Genomic DNA, 15,283 nt, shown 5'->3' with positions numbered 1-15,283 from the left:
GTTATTTTGTTTTTTTTATCCTCTACATTTTTTTGGGACAGTAGAACAACAGATTTAAATGAATGAAAAAAAATATCTATGTTCTTCTTAGTGTTTGGAGGCGGCCGCGTGCTGCCGACTACATGCACGAGGCTGTAGGTGGGGTGTGCTTTCAGATTTGTTTTTTGAATGAACATTTTATCAAAGGCATTTTCTATATCACTCACATGTCGCAATACATATGCATATTGAATTATTGCCCTGCCCTCGTGTATATCATTGTGCAGTCTACTCCGGCATTTACACACGTGATGGTTAGCTAGGGAAGTGTTCAAAGAACATAACGGTCAGCTATATTATTTCTAAAACTGGTTTTCAAGTTATTAAATGTACATTAAAATAATGAAGTGATCAAATTAATTGGAGACAAAATATAAACCTTTTACGACTGCAAATGGCATACATAGGTGAAGTACCCTTCAAATAAGCAACAGTGTACTGTCCTGCTCTTGTCCTGTAGGTGGCAGTCATGACAACTGCTAAACGTATCACTGAAGCTCCTTTGTCTCACACATTTGTGCTTCTCAGCTGTAAACGCAACAATAACGGCAGTATGACGTACCGGCTCTGAAGAGGGTCCCAGCAGCATAATGCATCGCCAGAGCGTGGACCAGCTGTCTGGCTGTAGTGCAGAGTGGCCCTCTCTCAAACAGGGAGAAGGCTAAAGGAGTGTGGTCTGAGGCAATGTAGAGCTTGAGGGATGCATGGATGCTGACCAGCAGGTGGATTGGCTGAATAGTCAGCCTGTGCAGACGCACAGGCCGGACCAGCGCCTGTGTTGACTGAAGTACCTACAGGACATTTACACAGCACAACATTACTCCAATATTGGCCCAGATTGCCTCAGCTCATTCAGACTCTACTGTTATGATTTATGCACCTGCTGAGGGAGGATGGGGGCTGACTCTACTTGACACTTCTGTGGCTTCACTGAGGCAATCGCAGAGTCGGGGATGAAGGTGTGGAACAAGGTTTTAACATAGTAAACAAATGTATCTTCAAGGTACACTCTAGCGGGCTGCACCTGGAAATTGACCTGTGAAGGACACAGCAAGCAAGGTAGTTTTGAGACGAGAAATTGTCGACTTTAGACAAGAGCGAATAAAGCAGGCTACACACACTGATTTTTAACATCTAAAATGTTTTTTTAAATGTGAGAAACCTGGCAAGAGGGAAAAAAGACATTCCTGCTCTTAAGAGTTTTGAAAGGCGCTTATAAATAAAATGTATTATTATTATTATTATCTGAGAATCGTGCCTTTGAGGATTTCGATCGCAAGGGAGGAAAGATTCTTAAAGTTGGTCCGATGGTTGGTATGTGCGTACACTGAACTTCAACTATTCTTGGGGGATAAAGGACCAAGGAGCAAAAATCTGCTTGTAACTGACGGCCACCCAAAATGGTGTGTAGTAACCGAATAGTTGCCACAAGATGGCGGCAAAGCATTTATTTCTAGCTGACAAGGCTATAACCTGACGAACTAAAGCTCCTCTCCCCAGGTCAACAGAGTTGCTTGCCACCAGATGGCATCAAAGAAACTTTTGATATTAGACATGGCTTTGGCCTGAGCACAAAAACAGCAAATAGCTATTTTTTCAGCAAATAAAGGATAAATCTCAGAATGGGTGAATTTGCAAATGCCAAACTGTGAATATGCAGGGGTTCACTATACCCTGCATTAGCACATTATTTCACAAAGTTTTGAAAATGGAATCCAACCTCATCCAGAGTGCATCTGTCCACAGCCAGGATTAGCCTCAGCTGGAGGAAACAAGAACGCTTAAACTCCTCCAGGAGTTCAGGAGTCTCAGTGGGAATGTCATGGTTACTCCATTGATTCCTGGGCTCGGCCACTCCCCTCTGCTCCTGGCACAGCAGCACGGGGAAGTGGAAGCTTGCACGGTTGTACAGCTGGTTGTCCACTTGTAGGCACAAGCAGTAAACCTCGATCAGTGAGGCGTCACGCATCAGAGTAAAAATGGATTCCGTAGCTGCCCCAGGCTCGAGGGTCACGTCGGGGGGCAGCGAGGTGGATGCTGGGGTCAGTCTGAGGAAAAGGTTGGTCAGTGTGAGTCTTAGCAGCTCCACTGAACCTGAGGGGCTGGTGATATCATCACTCAACACTACGCTGGCCTCACTCAAAAGGAAAGTTAAGGACAGCTTGGTTGACCTGAAAAAAAAAAGGAGTGTGAAAATGAATTCACCTTCTCCATTTCATACACAGATTAATTAAAGCATTCAGATTGTTTATAGAGCATAATAGAAGTGACTTTCCTACTAGCAGAGCATAATAACAAACATCGTCTGAGGTCATATGCTCACATTAACCTGATATTAATCACATAGATCTCCTGCTATTCAAACTTTAATCATGTTTGGTGTTGATGTAATGGAATAACGCTGTAAGAGCCATGTTCCGAAACACATCGTCATTCTAACAGGCTTTTATTTCTCCCCGGGGGTGGAAAAGATGGCACTTTGCATGTCGCGTCTAGGAATGATTTCCGCATAGGAACTGCAAATGGAGGCCATCTGGGCCTTTTTGGGTCATATAAATATACTAGTTGAAAGAATGACCTTGGACGAAGCAAGTGTCTGTGCATACATACCTGCTGTGCTGGTTGGTTACAGAATCGACACCGCCCTCTGGTGAAAGAGAAAGAACCAAGGTGCCTCTCTCATATCCCACATCAATGTAGAGACAACCAAAACCTGGCAGGAACACCACCTGAGCAACAATTACAAAAGACAACAAAGAGTTAATGGGGAAGTAAACCCCAACATTTCCTTTCCAAAAATATGTTCTATGACGCTCCACTCGTCCAAACACAGCATTCTGATTCATATTGCATTTGTGGATAATATGGCTCAGCTTCACAAAACAGGTGACCCGTGATTGCTCGTTACCTGAGCCCTGAGGAACTGTGATGTTATTTTCAGTTGACAGAAAGTGGCAAAATGGCCGCCCCCTGACATGGATAAAAGCGGGTGGATTTAGCTGCTTAACCCATATTCCACAAACACAATATTAATGAGAAAGCCGCATTTAGACTAGCGAAGGCCCATAGAACACAATACTGTGAAGAACATTTTTGGGTTGACTTCCCCTTTAATAGTACTCATGATCAGCATAAAAGTTAAGAAAAGAAACAGATTTTCACCTATATAAAGGACTATCAGATTCATAGCTACCCCCAACATTCTTTTGACAGATGTGTGCTCAAACATGCATGTGTCAGATTTTAGCCTCCACCGCTCCCAGATCAACATGATCAACTCCTCATGTGACAAGACGAAGAGCCCACTGAACACTTCACTCAGCAGTCATAACAAGCCTGAACTTTGACCCCTAACCCGTACCACAGAGGTCAGATGAGGACCTCACAGTAACAAGAGATGCACGGCCGCAGCCTCAACTCCAACCTGTGGCTGGCTAGACACAACACTAAACATTACATACTTTCCTGGCTACTCTATTCCCTGACCAGCTGATCAGACTGCTCAGATGAACTTCAAAACATGTGAATGGTCATTAAGATCCTCTTCGACTGTACAATCTGAGTGTGTGACCACTTGCACAGTTGAATGACACCCAAATCCAGAACTCTTTCAAATAGTCTGCTTTTACAAGGATAATAATGCTCAGTTTTGGATCGACACTCTGCAAGAGGTATGAATTAAATAACGTATTTATCATTGTGGTTGTAGTTTTCACTGGTGTGAAACTGTACTGTACCATACAGAGTCTGTTGTGTCTTATATTTTGGTTAGATGTGCAAATCTAAATTATTAAGCTCTCAGAACAGTTCTAAACTAGAAATGAAAAAAAAAGAGATCAGATTGTTACACTCATCGCTCCCTGACAATGTCAATCAAAATTGAAATAATTACCCCTTTAAAACATATTTCTGTATATGCGTGTTATCAGCGGCATTGCATTCTGTCATCGTTCATCATCATTACCAAGTACCTCGTGACGGTCTTGTTTGTTCAGATGAAACAAAAAAAAAAAAGAGAAAGAAAAGAAAATTATCAGAAGAACAAATCCATAAATCTAGAATTTGGTAATTTTACCTGAGTACCAGGGCAATTGATGTCAATAGGGTCGGTCCAGTCTGTGCTGCCAACATCTGCTGTGGTTTTTAGCAACAGTGTGGGCAGTGCTTCTCTCTGCCTGCAGTCGGGGAAACTAGAAAAGTGATGGTAGAGCTCATGGTGCACAGAGCTATTTGCAGGAAGAAGACAACAGTACACTTCAGTCCTTGGAGTCTCTGTAAAAGATGATGTTAAAACATTGTAGTAATATCTCTACAATTCAAAGAGGAGATGAGGGGATTGGGAGAGTCACACAGACTCTTTCCTTCTCACCTTTGACATTCTCCTTAAGCAAAAGTTGAATAGGACATTTGTTGTGAACCAACATGGGAGGGCAAGGATCCTCATTTAGAGTAATGTATGTCACTCCGAGGTGCTCCTGGTACGTCAAGACTATGGCCCTGGAAAATACAAATATAAATAAACAAATCCGTGACAAATATAATCACAGCCTCTTGTAGCCCCACCAAATCGATCTGAGAAACATTCGTCGACGGAGCTGCAACAGAAGGAAAACTAGCGAGTTTGAAGAAATGGTAAAAATCATGGGAAAATATGGGACACGCTGAGATGGATCCAGACAAGCTCAGGAACTGCAGAGGGAGTTTCCTCCTTCATTCCATTACTGTTGCTTAGCAAGCTCCAAACTGCTCAGCTCCTCCTTTCTTTTAGTCCTGTGCCAGCATGCTTTCGTACCCCGCTCTAAATTGACTGTTGCTGCCACAGAGTCTGCGATACAGCGAACCCACCTGCTGATCGGGCCACCCCCAGAGCTTGTTTCACCAGGAACCGACATGCTCTGCCGAAGGAAGTCTGGTCGGATGAGTGCGGGGAGGCTCCATGCTGTAGGCCCATGTCTGGCATCAGGCCTTGATAATGAACTGAAAAGCATGCATTTCACTGGCAAGGGGAACTCCATTTTTCCCTGATTGCTGGTTTGAAGATGATCCCAGCATGGCAGAGAGCAAGGTTTGCTCGGAGATGACGGCTCAGAGGGAGCCAAGTCGAATGCTGTCGTCTCTGGTACGTCATAGGCCTGTGCAAAGAAAAACTTGAACTACATTTGTCTATCATCAAAATCAGTGCAACAGAAGTTACATGGAAAGTTGAGAAACATGGAAAAAAAAAACCTGAGAACTGGATGAGAATACTGTGCAGGATGTGTGGATGTGTCTGGAGTGGGGTGAGGGGGGCAGATATGGTTGTGTTCAAACCTCATATCATTTATTTTATCTTTTTCCAACTGCGCTTTGTGTTAATTTGGTAGCTGAGAAGTCTTGGGCTCATTTAAAAGCCACTGATACCTCAAGAGATGAGGAACACATAATACTGTTCTGTAATGCTTTCAACATTTGCACCCACTTTGTTGTTACACATAAGGCATTTGTTTTTAGGATTTTAGTAGGTACTTTTGTGGCAACTGGCACACTTTGGGATTTTTCTTTAGGGAGATCTGAAAGCTTGTAAAATGACATCACTACATTGTTGGTCTCTTTGGGGACAAGCAGCAGATGAAAGCGAGAAGGGAAACCTGCATCCAATTCTGGATGTTAGTCTAATACCCGTACAAAGTGCCGTTGACTCATGGTGAGAAGAGTGGAAGAAGAGAGAGGGGGAGCAAAATGATCAGATGGAAAATGGCTTGCTGCGTCCTTCTAATCCATTTGTGTGGTCGTGACTGGGTGTGTATGAGTCATGTGCACAGTGTATTTACTGTACGTGCAAAGCTCTAGTAGGACAGGACAGACCTAAAGCAGCGCCCTACACAGACAAACACATTTTGGCCTTGCATGAACTTTGCTCTTACGTTAAAACATATGAATTGAGTTGTCTTCCCCCCTGCCCCCGACATAAAATGACTTTCTATTTTGCTGCCTTCAGTGCGTTGATTTTCTATTTAGAAAATGTAATTTCCCATGTTGAGGTACAGAACCAGGTTCAAGCTCATTACCTGGTTGTCACTTCCCAGCCTGTGGTCAGTCAGCAGAGGCCTGTAGTGTATTGTGTAAGGAGTGCTGTTGACAAGGATTGTTCTGTCCTCTATCTGGAGAATCTGGATGCCATGTTTCACCGTGGATGACACACAGAACTGACATAGCTAAGGATGAAATGACAGACACAGACAGAAATATTAGCGATGGAATGCTTCATAAATGTAAACATTGATTTGCTTGTTTTTAGGATGGCATTCAATGCAGGTATGTTTTGTATTGAGACACCACTTAACAACCAGTTCATCTGAATAATCGAACGATAAATAGGGCACCGGGGCTGAACTGTTCTTGAAATGTCAGACTTATTTGACTGAAAATTAATGATTCGCCCAATAACACGGCAGTCCTTTGAGTGGCAGCTGGCTGGCTCACTAACTAAATTATGTGAGGGTAATAATGGTTTTGATTGTTTGATCAGAATTTGACAATATGTTAATCAGAGGTGAAACTTCCACTTGTATAGAACTGCATTGCAAGGTGTTGACAGTCCCTGCATATTGTTTACCCACTTTAACTATAACGTAACACATTGAATAAACAATTGAAAAAAAAGTCAGGCAGGATTTTGAAGGTATTTTCCCAATTCTTAAACTGTATATTGGTGTACCTAATTAAGGGTCTGGTAAATGTATTTTTCCTTCAGCCTTTCAGGTTTATCAAAGCATGTTACTTGCCAAAGACTTTCATCATTACAAATGATCAGTGACATTGTACGAGTTTATCAATTCATACATTCATGTTGGCACGATAGCCAGTAATCAGGTCCCTCACCTTCTGTCTGCCAGGGACAGCTCCCAGGGTGATGTTAGCCTCTACGTATCCTTCCTCATCCAACGTTATCACCTCTGAATCTGTCCCCTCCTTCCATCGAGGTGAGGTTAGATCATGGACGAGTTTCATGGCTGTAGACTTGTGGACAGTGTTTGTTTGAGCCCAGTAGACGCCGATTTGGAAAGCTTCCTATATCAGAGCCACAAATGACAGCTTGTAATGAAAAGACGTGGCTGTCCATTTCGACTAAAAAGTGCATGCTGCGGATGCCTGTGTACCTTGACGTTGGGTGGGACTATAACCTTGCCGGCTGGTATCTGGAGCACAATGGTCTCTCCTTCAAAAAGCCAAAGATCCCACTGGGAGTGATTAGCCAACAGGGCCCAAGGCAGCAACTCCACCAGCAAGGTGCTCAGGCCTGATTTCCAGCACGATAACTTTACTTGCATGGGACTATCCCACTGGGCAAGGGGCTCTGGTACTGACCTGTTCGAGGCAGTAGTGGAAGTACAGCATTTCAATTCACTCCAGCCACATCAATTTCATTTTACTACTGCAGCTAATGAGTAGTTAGACATAATTCGATAAATAGAAGCAGACAGTGATCCGGGAAAGACAAGGAACATGTGGGCATTAATATTGTTACGCGTACTAATAAATGGATATGCGTGGTTTCAGCATGAGTGAATGTAAGGGAACCTGTAATACTGGCAACATTAATGGCTTGTTCTCTGCAGTGAGCTTAGCCAGATGACACAAGCTTGCCAGTGCAGTGCTGAATTGGGTAAGCTGCAGCGCCATGACTCTTTGACTTCTCCCCGCAGACACAAAAACAATAAGGACAAACACATGAGAGACAAACACAAAGCTGTGTAATGCAGCTCCGATTATCAAATGTCACTGTCAGTTTAGTTTGTGAACTAAACAATTTAACGTCATTACTAAAACTAAAGGGGACAGTTCCCCTGTCCACTTGCTACGTTTTACACTTTTTAAGATAAGTAGTAAAACCACCTCAAGCAGTCATTCAAGTGAGGTGTGAAGAAACAGACAATTATCACACAAGCCATTAACACGCTGACACGATTAACAACAAATGGTACACCAACAGAGAAAGTTACAATAAAAGTTTTGAGATGCAAACAGATACACAGTAGATGACAAACATGGGAACACACAACGTCAAACAGGCCTTTGCAAAGTCATTTCACAGTAATCACAGTCCTGTGAATCGTAAAGAACCCTGAGAAAAAGCACCAAGTCTTTTCCGCTAAAGTTAGCTACATACTTCCAGTGTGGTTGACCTTTATTTTATACAGTAGTGTCTTTTTTTTTTTTTTGCATGTGCAGGTTTAATTGATACACTGGCCTTGCAGTGAAGGTCAGCCAAATGTTTGGCTCGTGGATCACTGCAGGGCCCCATGAGGAGAAAGAAAAAAATATTTAAAGAATTACAATCCCATGAATAAGTACATGTTCCAAACGCTGACCCATTTTCAGCATCAGTATTTTTTTTCCCTTTGCAATTAATCACTAGATTTCACTGCTTACAATATTGACTACATACGGCAGAAATAATATGAACAACCTCACTGAGATTTGTGCTGTCGTTTGTGTGAACGTACTTTAGAGCTGTCGCGACCACTTCCTTTTCGTGACATGCCAACACGCCCATGTAATTAAGAGCCCTTTATAGCATTAAAATGTGTCACTTTGCAAAACACTTGTTACCAATAAACTGGCAAAATGGCATTGCAAAACAACACTGTTTAATCGAGTCCCACGCTATTCATAATGTGACAATACGTCGGCGGAAAAAAATTCCGTTACGGCTTCGCATGTTATCCTTCTGTCATTTATTGTATACTTCCACCGCAACGGGTTTAGTAAGTTGAACCGGCAGTTCAATGAGTTCACTGTAAAATACACTTGTAACATGAAAAACAACAACATCGGTTTTTGATTATTCTACAATGACTGAGTAAGCTATGTGTCAAGCATGGCGTCCAGTTGTATTCGTAATACACGTACAATAACATAGATGGATTTATTTTTTTTTCCCCCACACTCATTACATGCACTATTTCTTCAGCGTAGTATTGTGCGTGAGTCAGCAAGATTTGAAGGGCGCTCAGTTCAGCTGCAGGTATTTCGTATTTTGCAAACATCTAAAAATTAGTGGGGTGCACGTGATCCTCAAATGTCACCAAGTGTAACATGACAACCATTGTTCACCATTCAGAGGTTATTTTATCCATATAATTTTCATCAGTTTTTCAACTGAATATATTTGTATGATGATAGCGAAGCTGTTGAAGTGTAAAAATAATTCATCGACATTTTTTTTTTGTATGTAGTGTATTGCTGCATAACCAGGTAACTAAGATATCAACAGGGTACTGAAGAGGGAGATACTAAGTTGGCATACCTGTCAGTGTCTTTGGAGACGTAGGGCCATGATGACTCAGTGGATGCTTTTTGACCATAAAAATCACCAAGGATGCGCTCCAGGTTGTCCTCATCGCCATTCTTGTCCAATATCTGTTTGATGAGGCTTGTGGAGATGGGCACGGCACAGTGGGAAGTGTCCTTATCCTCACTGAAAATGACGACAAAAACATGAAATGGGGTCTACAGGTTCTTCTAGCAAGCTGGCACACACAGTCAGCTGATATGACTGCTTAAAAGGAAGCCCTAGACACACAAGACTTTGTCCATAAAGTGTACACTACATTCAAACAGAGAAGGTTCAATAAAAGTTGAAACTGCTCACAGACAAATCTGAACGGAATACATACTGTATTTTCACACGACTCCCATAAATACACCCTTAAACAGCAGGGTTTTTTTTCTCTGTACTTGTACACTGTGTATAATACATTCCCACGATTTTCAGGTATCCTTTATTATACAGTATATTATAGAGTGAATCACATGAATTAATAAAGATTCAAAACATACCAATACAACGTAAATGCTTTTTAACCCAAGTTAAAAAAAAAAACGACCATATTTTCCGCACTATCAGGCGCTTCAGAATATAAGGCGAAATCTGTGACAAAGGGCAGTCTTGGCGAAGACCAACCTTCACTGGAAACGAATCCGACTAACTGTGGGCAATGTGGACCAAAGTGTGACACAGATTGTGCATGAATCAACCTGCCCCTATGAGGGCATTTGATACCCCATACTCCTGGAGCATCCTCCACAAGATCCCCCGGGGTACACAGTCAAATGCATGCTCCAAGTCCACGAAGCACATGTAGACCGGCAGTAATCGTATTGGGTAAAGATGCCTGCCTAATGAATTACGGTTGTTAATGAATTGCATCCATTCTGCTAGAAAAAAAGAACTGAAGGGTTAGCGTTTTACGGATCTGGGACAAGAAAGCTGAGAAGGACAAGGTGTTGACAGGAAGCTTTTCATTCAAAACACTTCCTGGGGGGGTTAAACTTGAAGAGACTTCAGACTGTAAGCCTCGGTTTTCTGTTGTGGTTGCCTAGATGACCTGATCAGGACATGGTGGTTATGTTTAAGACCTGTCTGTCTCTCTTGTGTTGCACCCGCAGCACTCTCCATTATAACCCGCAACTATGTGTAATTACAGGAAGGGAAGATGAACCGTTGACCACCGAACACTGAAAATTGAATCCATCCATGAGTTTTACATGTGTGCACATGTGCGTGCGTGCACGCGCAAAGGTACATTCCCATTTGAGGTTTCTGTCGAGTATATTTGTGAGTCTGGAAAGGGATGAGGCATGGATTGAGTTGGGCTACCAGGGGAAGGAGAATGGAAGCGTGTGGTGAGACATAGTTTATTCAGGGGACACCGTAAATGCTCGGATCATTGTGGTTGCAACTCAGAAGGACAAGACACTGAAATGTTTGTTGAATCTTTTTGAGACTTATCTGCAAAATCGGCAGCTAAATATACCTCGGATCGTCCACTCACTATTACTGTGGTTCTTTTAAGGCAGCTCTAATCAAAACAAACTTGTGACCAGATATCAACTCCTAACCCCCAACAAAACTTTCTCAGGGGAGTCAATTACACTCAATCAGTTGCTACCATAGTTGCTAGCATAAGAATGAACTTCCCTCGGTTCCTTCTCAAAACACGACAGTTTATTCATGCACAGATGACAAATACGGTAGGAGTAGCTACCATACACTGTATACATCTGGTAGTAATTTCCCAAGGGGCCACCCACACTGACGCATAAACACCAATGTTACCGAAAGTCAAAGCAACTGACATTTATACATGCGTGACATGACACATGAGGTACGATGATGATGTTATCCAGCGATGTTATTACACACTATGTTTCCTTCAGGTGAATTACAGATACATGCTCAATTATTTGAGGGCACATGCTGATGCAAATGATATTTCATTCCAGAAGAACCTTCAACTGTAAACAGTGTCTTACAGGATGTTTTGAGCAAGTGGACAAACACTTAGGCACACACACACACACACACACACACACACACACACACACACACACACACACACACACACACACACACACACACACACACAACCACAGCCACAAAAAGACTTAGTGAGTGCGCCAGACAGTGGTGACTGTCCACGCTAAAGCGATGACGGTCACACCTCACCTGACGCATACTCGTACACAACTAACTGGCCTGTTCTACCACAGACAGATCCTGGATATCCACATGAACACGAGCGGATACTTACTGTCCATCCTATCTTCCACTAAAACACACACAGAGCCAAGGTGGGACCAAAAACCTGCTCTCTGTTAGCGCCTCGATGTAAATTAGGGGCAATTATGGTGAGACCTGACATGTTGGAATTGAGGTTGGGTTTCTGTTGCAAAGCTCACTTCCTGCGCCCCTGAAATGGAGCTTGGATCTCCCTGGATTGTGAGCTAATTAATGTTGGCTCACAGAAACTAAAATGGGGGGGGGGGGGGGGACAAAATCTCAAGTGACTCTCCCAACTGCACTAGATCGAAGCACAACGAGCCAGAAAAAGTGTCAGACTGTCCTTTGCAATAACATTTCAAATACAGCTAATGAATGAATGAATGATGACCTTTCAAAACACTACTGATCTGCCACAATGACAAGGAACAAGATGAATGTCTCTTTCTCCGTGCCTAATAATATGAAGGTTGATGCTGTATGGGTTTTATCCATTAGTATTTAGAAGTTATACTATTTACCTGGCCTGAAAAGTGAGGTGATGCGTGAGGTCTGCTTCAGTGTTGAACAGGGGCTCCTGGTGGCCTTGTCCGAGAACCAGCTGGCTCTCTCTCAGTCCAAGGCTTCGCTTCTCTATGTGGATGATTACTGGGTCTGGCAAGTGGCTCCTCATGACAAATAGTGGACTAAAAACAACCTGAATGAGGAAATCGATATGGAGACAGTACTGTGCATCATTCAAACTATATACTGTATGTATATATACTTTTAATTCAAGGAAAGGTCTCCCAGGACAGGGCTGACTGAAACAGATATCAGCCACTTAAGCAGTTGTTCTGAATGTCATAATTCAAGAGGTTTACTGGCATATTCACAGTAAAAAAAATGCTGGTTATGCAATGAATGTCTTACTTTACTTGCTTTCACAAAGTGCTAAGAATAGGATAAAAATAGAAATAGACACAAAAACCACACACAACTAAGCAATAGAAAACAAGTCTCATCAAGACACATTCAAGCATTGCGCATTTAACAAAACCCAGCATGTAATATAACTAATACAATACTGATTAGAATCATTAAGAGAAATGCAAATATCTTTTGTTTTAGGTAGTATGTGCAAAGGTTGTTCACAATAAGTTAACTTTTCATTGTATTGTATTCTATTCTATTACTCTAAAATGATGGCTCCATTTTTTATGCCGCCAGTAATGGACATATAATAATAATAATAATATTTGACAGCGAGAGCCACAGGCAGGAAAGCCATGACATTAGGTCACTGGTTGCGTGTTTGTGGTTTTGATTATCTGATTGCGCATACAGAAACTGGATTGCGCCTCTGAAAGAAGTTTATAAAAGGCTGAATGACAATACACACACTTTTGGACAATCACATTAAGATATGAGATAGCCACTCAATTTTCCATCACAATGTAGAAAAACAAAACAATTGAAGCAGGAATCTAGGACACTCACCACTCGTTGCTGCATGTGGGAATCGGGCTCAATCGTGATGAGATTACACCAGACAAAGAGCAAAGAACAACCAGAACATGGAACCTGAAAGAAAGCAAAATCTTTTTAGTGGGTCAAACTCTATCCTAGTCTCGAGTGTATTGGACTCAGCAGACATCAGATATAGATTGTCGTACTTCTTTTTTGGGATGAGCAAAATTTGTGTGTGTTTTTAACCCACACAATCTAAACACTGGGATGTCGATGCACATTTCAAGTAGTGGTTAAGCAATTCAACTTTCATTAGCGGAATCAATAGACAGACCAGGAGTACAAAATGATACGAAACTTGTTGGAATGAATGGAGTCCAACCATGGGGAAGATCATCAGTGCTTAGCAGCCAAAAATTAGACAGTCGAGACTTGGAAAATACAGTATGTGGGACGAAGGATGGAAATGCAACACGAGCAGGTTGCCAGAGGATGAATCAAAAAATAAGGGAGTTAAGTACAACATAGTCAAGGTAGTCAGCGTGTGGGCAAAAGAGCCAAAAAAAAAAAAAAAAAAAAAAGAGCTAAAGCAAACATTCATACTTGACAGTACGGAATGCTGAATGAATATTCGATTTGTACAGAGGCGATAGCAGCAGAGGCTGGCGTGGAGTCAGAACAGGAAGAGACACATAAAATATCCAAACAATAGAAAGACAAGACTACGCCGAGAACAAGTTCACTCGGAATCAGATTGGCAATGTCAGTGAGGCAAAGATCATCTGGTGCTCATTCAGTGGCGTGAAAGTGTCTTTGAAGCATCTGCTCGTGCCCACATATCAGCTAATGTTTCCTGTTTAGAGTGAGTGATGTTATGAGTGAGTATAAACTGTATTTTCGGCCTCTTGACATCTTTGTGTAACAGACTACAAAAATGGAACACATTTTGCTGGGGACGATGACGGTTTGTTCTCAAGTGATGTGCCACAGCGGCCACCCAGAAGCTATTCCCACAGTTGGTGGTCCAACGCAACAGCAAAAACTGGGTGTAAAGATGAATATATGATGCTGGTGGTTATCTGTTTGCCTGCCTTGCACATTCTTCCGTTGTCATGAATGGAGCAGCAACCTATCAATGCAATTTGATTGTGTTTATAGACGGTATGTACCAGGTAACAGTAGGAGTCGATTTCTGCACCCGATGGTCCAATCAAAATTTAAGTTTGCCATAGGGGAATTTGAGACGTTCTTCGAGGCCAAAAGGCTTCTGGTGTGTCTCCAGGCCATGAAAGTTTATGGTGAAGCAAACAAAAGTACCTTTGAGGGTACTACCTTAGTTACGAACCATTGTAAAGTCAGGTAAAATGTTTAAATCGGCAGTTACTTCGAACTTGCTTTCAAACAGCCAATTCAGTTACGGTTCGACTTTGGTGAGGATGAAAAGACAAGACTGGTGGCAACATTTACTTCAACATTAAACATTAAAGTACTGTTGTATTAATAGGAACAAAATAGACGGAATATAATGCGACACTCAATTTCACGGGAACTCGGTTCAGAATGTCCAAGTGCATGTTTTTTTTTTTTCTTCCCGTGTGGCTTTTTTGTGACACCGAGCTCAAAATAAGGACCTGTCTGAATTTATTCAAGAGAAGAACAGTGCAAGACTGAGAAGGGAGATTATTTCACTCTTAAAAGCCATATGGTAAAAATGATGGCAAGATTTTGAAAGAACATTTTCTCCTTTAAATCGACCTTTTTTGCTGCTTGTTTCAAAGTCTGAACTAATGTGAGGTTTGACCTTTAGGGTTCCCTTCTCATGATGACTTTCAAATTCCAGCAGTTAAGCCAGTTTACCTGTACAACAGAGCTGCTGGTGCCCTTGTCCTTCCTCTCGAGCTGCACATCCTGGGACCAGTCGTCATCTCCTCGGGCCCTCACACACAACTCTGTCAGTTCCGCATCTTCCAGAATATAGGAAGGCAACTTCGTCCCTGCCTCCAGGCAGTCATAGTGTTCTCTGACGACCGTCTGAGCATCAGGGCCAACATAGTGCTGCACCAACCGCAGCTCAATATCCTCAGTTAGATAGCTGCACATGACCTGCCGTCCACAGATTATCACCTGCAGAGGGAAAAGCAGGTGCAAATAATGGCAAGATTACAGCAGCACAGGTAGACCCTGTGAGGCTGAAAGATCCCAATTTGGATCAGCACCAACTAGTACACCTTGATTGATAACCACCTTCTG

At 42.3% G+C, this 15,283-nt stretch overlaps 1 protein-coding gene across 1 annotated transcript in view; it reads right to left on the bottom strand.

Annotated features, from left to right (window-relative positions):
• Positions 1 to 15,283, bottom strand: part of vps13b (vacuolar protein sorting 13 homolog B) — a 343,085-nt gene that overhangs the window by 12,792 nt on the left and 315,010 nt on the right. Inside the window, exons 47-60 of the mRNA XM_019856211.1 lie at positions 14,891 to 15,157; positions 13,064 to 13,147; positions 12,106 to 12,281; positions 9,329 to 9,499; positions 7,179 to 7,386; positions 6,901 to 7,089; positions 6,087 to 6,233; positions 4,885 to 5,171; positions 4,409 to 4,536; positions 4,115 to 4,311; positions 2,650 to 2,768; positions 1,760 to 2,210; positions 920 to 1,075; positions 602 to 830 (exon numbers count right to left, since the gene is read on the bottom strand). Of these exons, the coding sequence (XP_019711770.1) occupies positions 602 to 830; positions 920 to 1,075; positions 1,760 to 2,210; positions 2,650 to 2,768; positions 4,115 to 4,311; positions 4,409 to 4,536; positions 4,885 to 5,171; positions 6,087 to 6,233; positions 6,901 to 7,089; positions 7,179 to 7,386; positions 9,329 to 9,499; positions 12,106 to 12,281; positions 13,064 to 13,147; positions 14,891 to 15,157 (2,809 nt within the window). The remainder of the gene's footprint in view (positions 1 to 601; positions 831 to 919; positions 1,076 to 1,759; positions 2,211 to 2,649; positions 2,769 to 4,114; positions 4,312 to 4,408; positions 4,537 to 4,884; positions 5,172 to 6,086; positions 6,234 to 6,900; positions 7,090 to 7,178; positions 7,387 to 9,328; positions 9,500 to 12,105; positions 12,282 to 13,063; positions 13,148 to 14,890; positions 15,158 to 15,283) is intronic.

Source organism: Hippocampus comes, unplaced genomic scaffold, assembly GCF_001891065.2.
Source record: "Hippocampus comes isolate QL1 unplaced genomic scaffold, H_comes_QL1_v1.1 scaffold327, whole genome shotgun sequence".
Taxonomy (NCBI): domain Eukaryota; kingdom Metazoa; phylum Chordata; class Actinopteri; order Syngnathiformes; family Syngnathidae; genus Hippocampus; species Hippocampus comes.
Note: the sequence above shows the minus strand (reverse complement) of the source record. Positions and strands in the feature narration are given on the sequence as shown.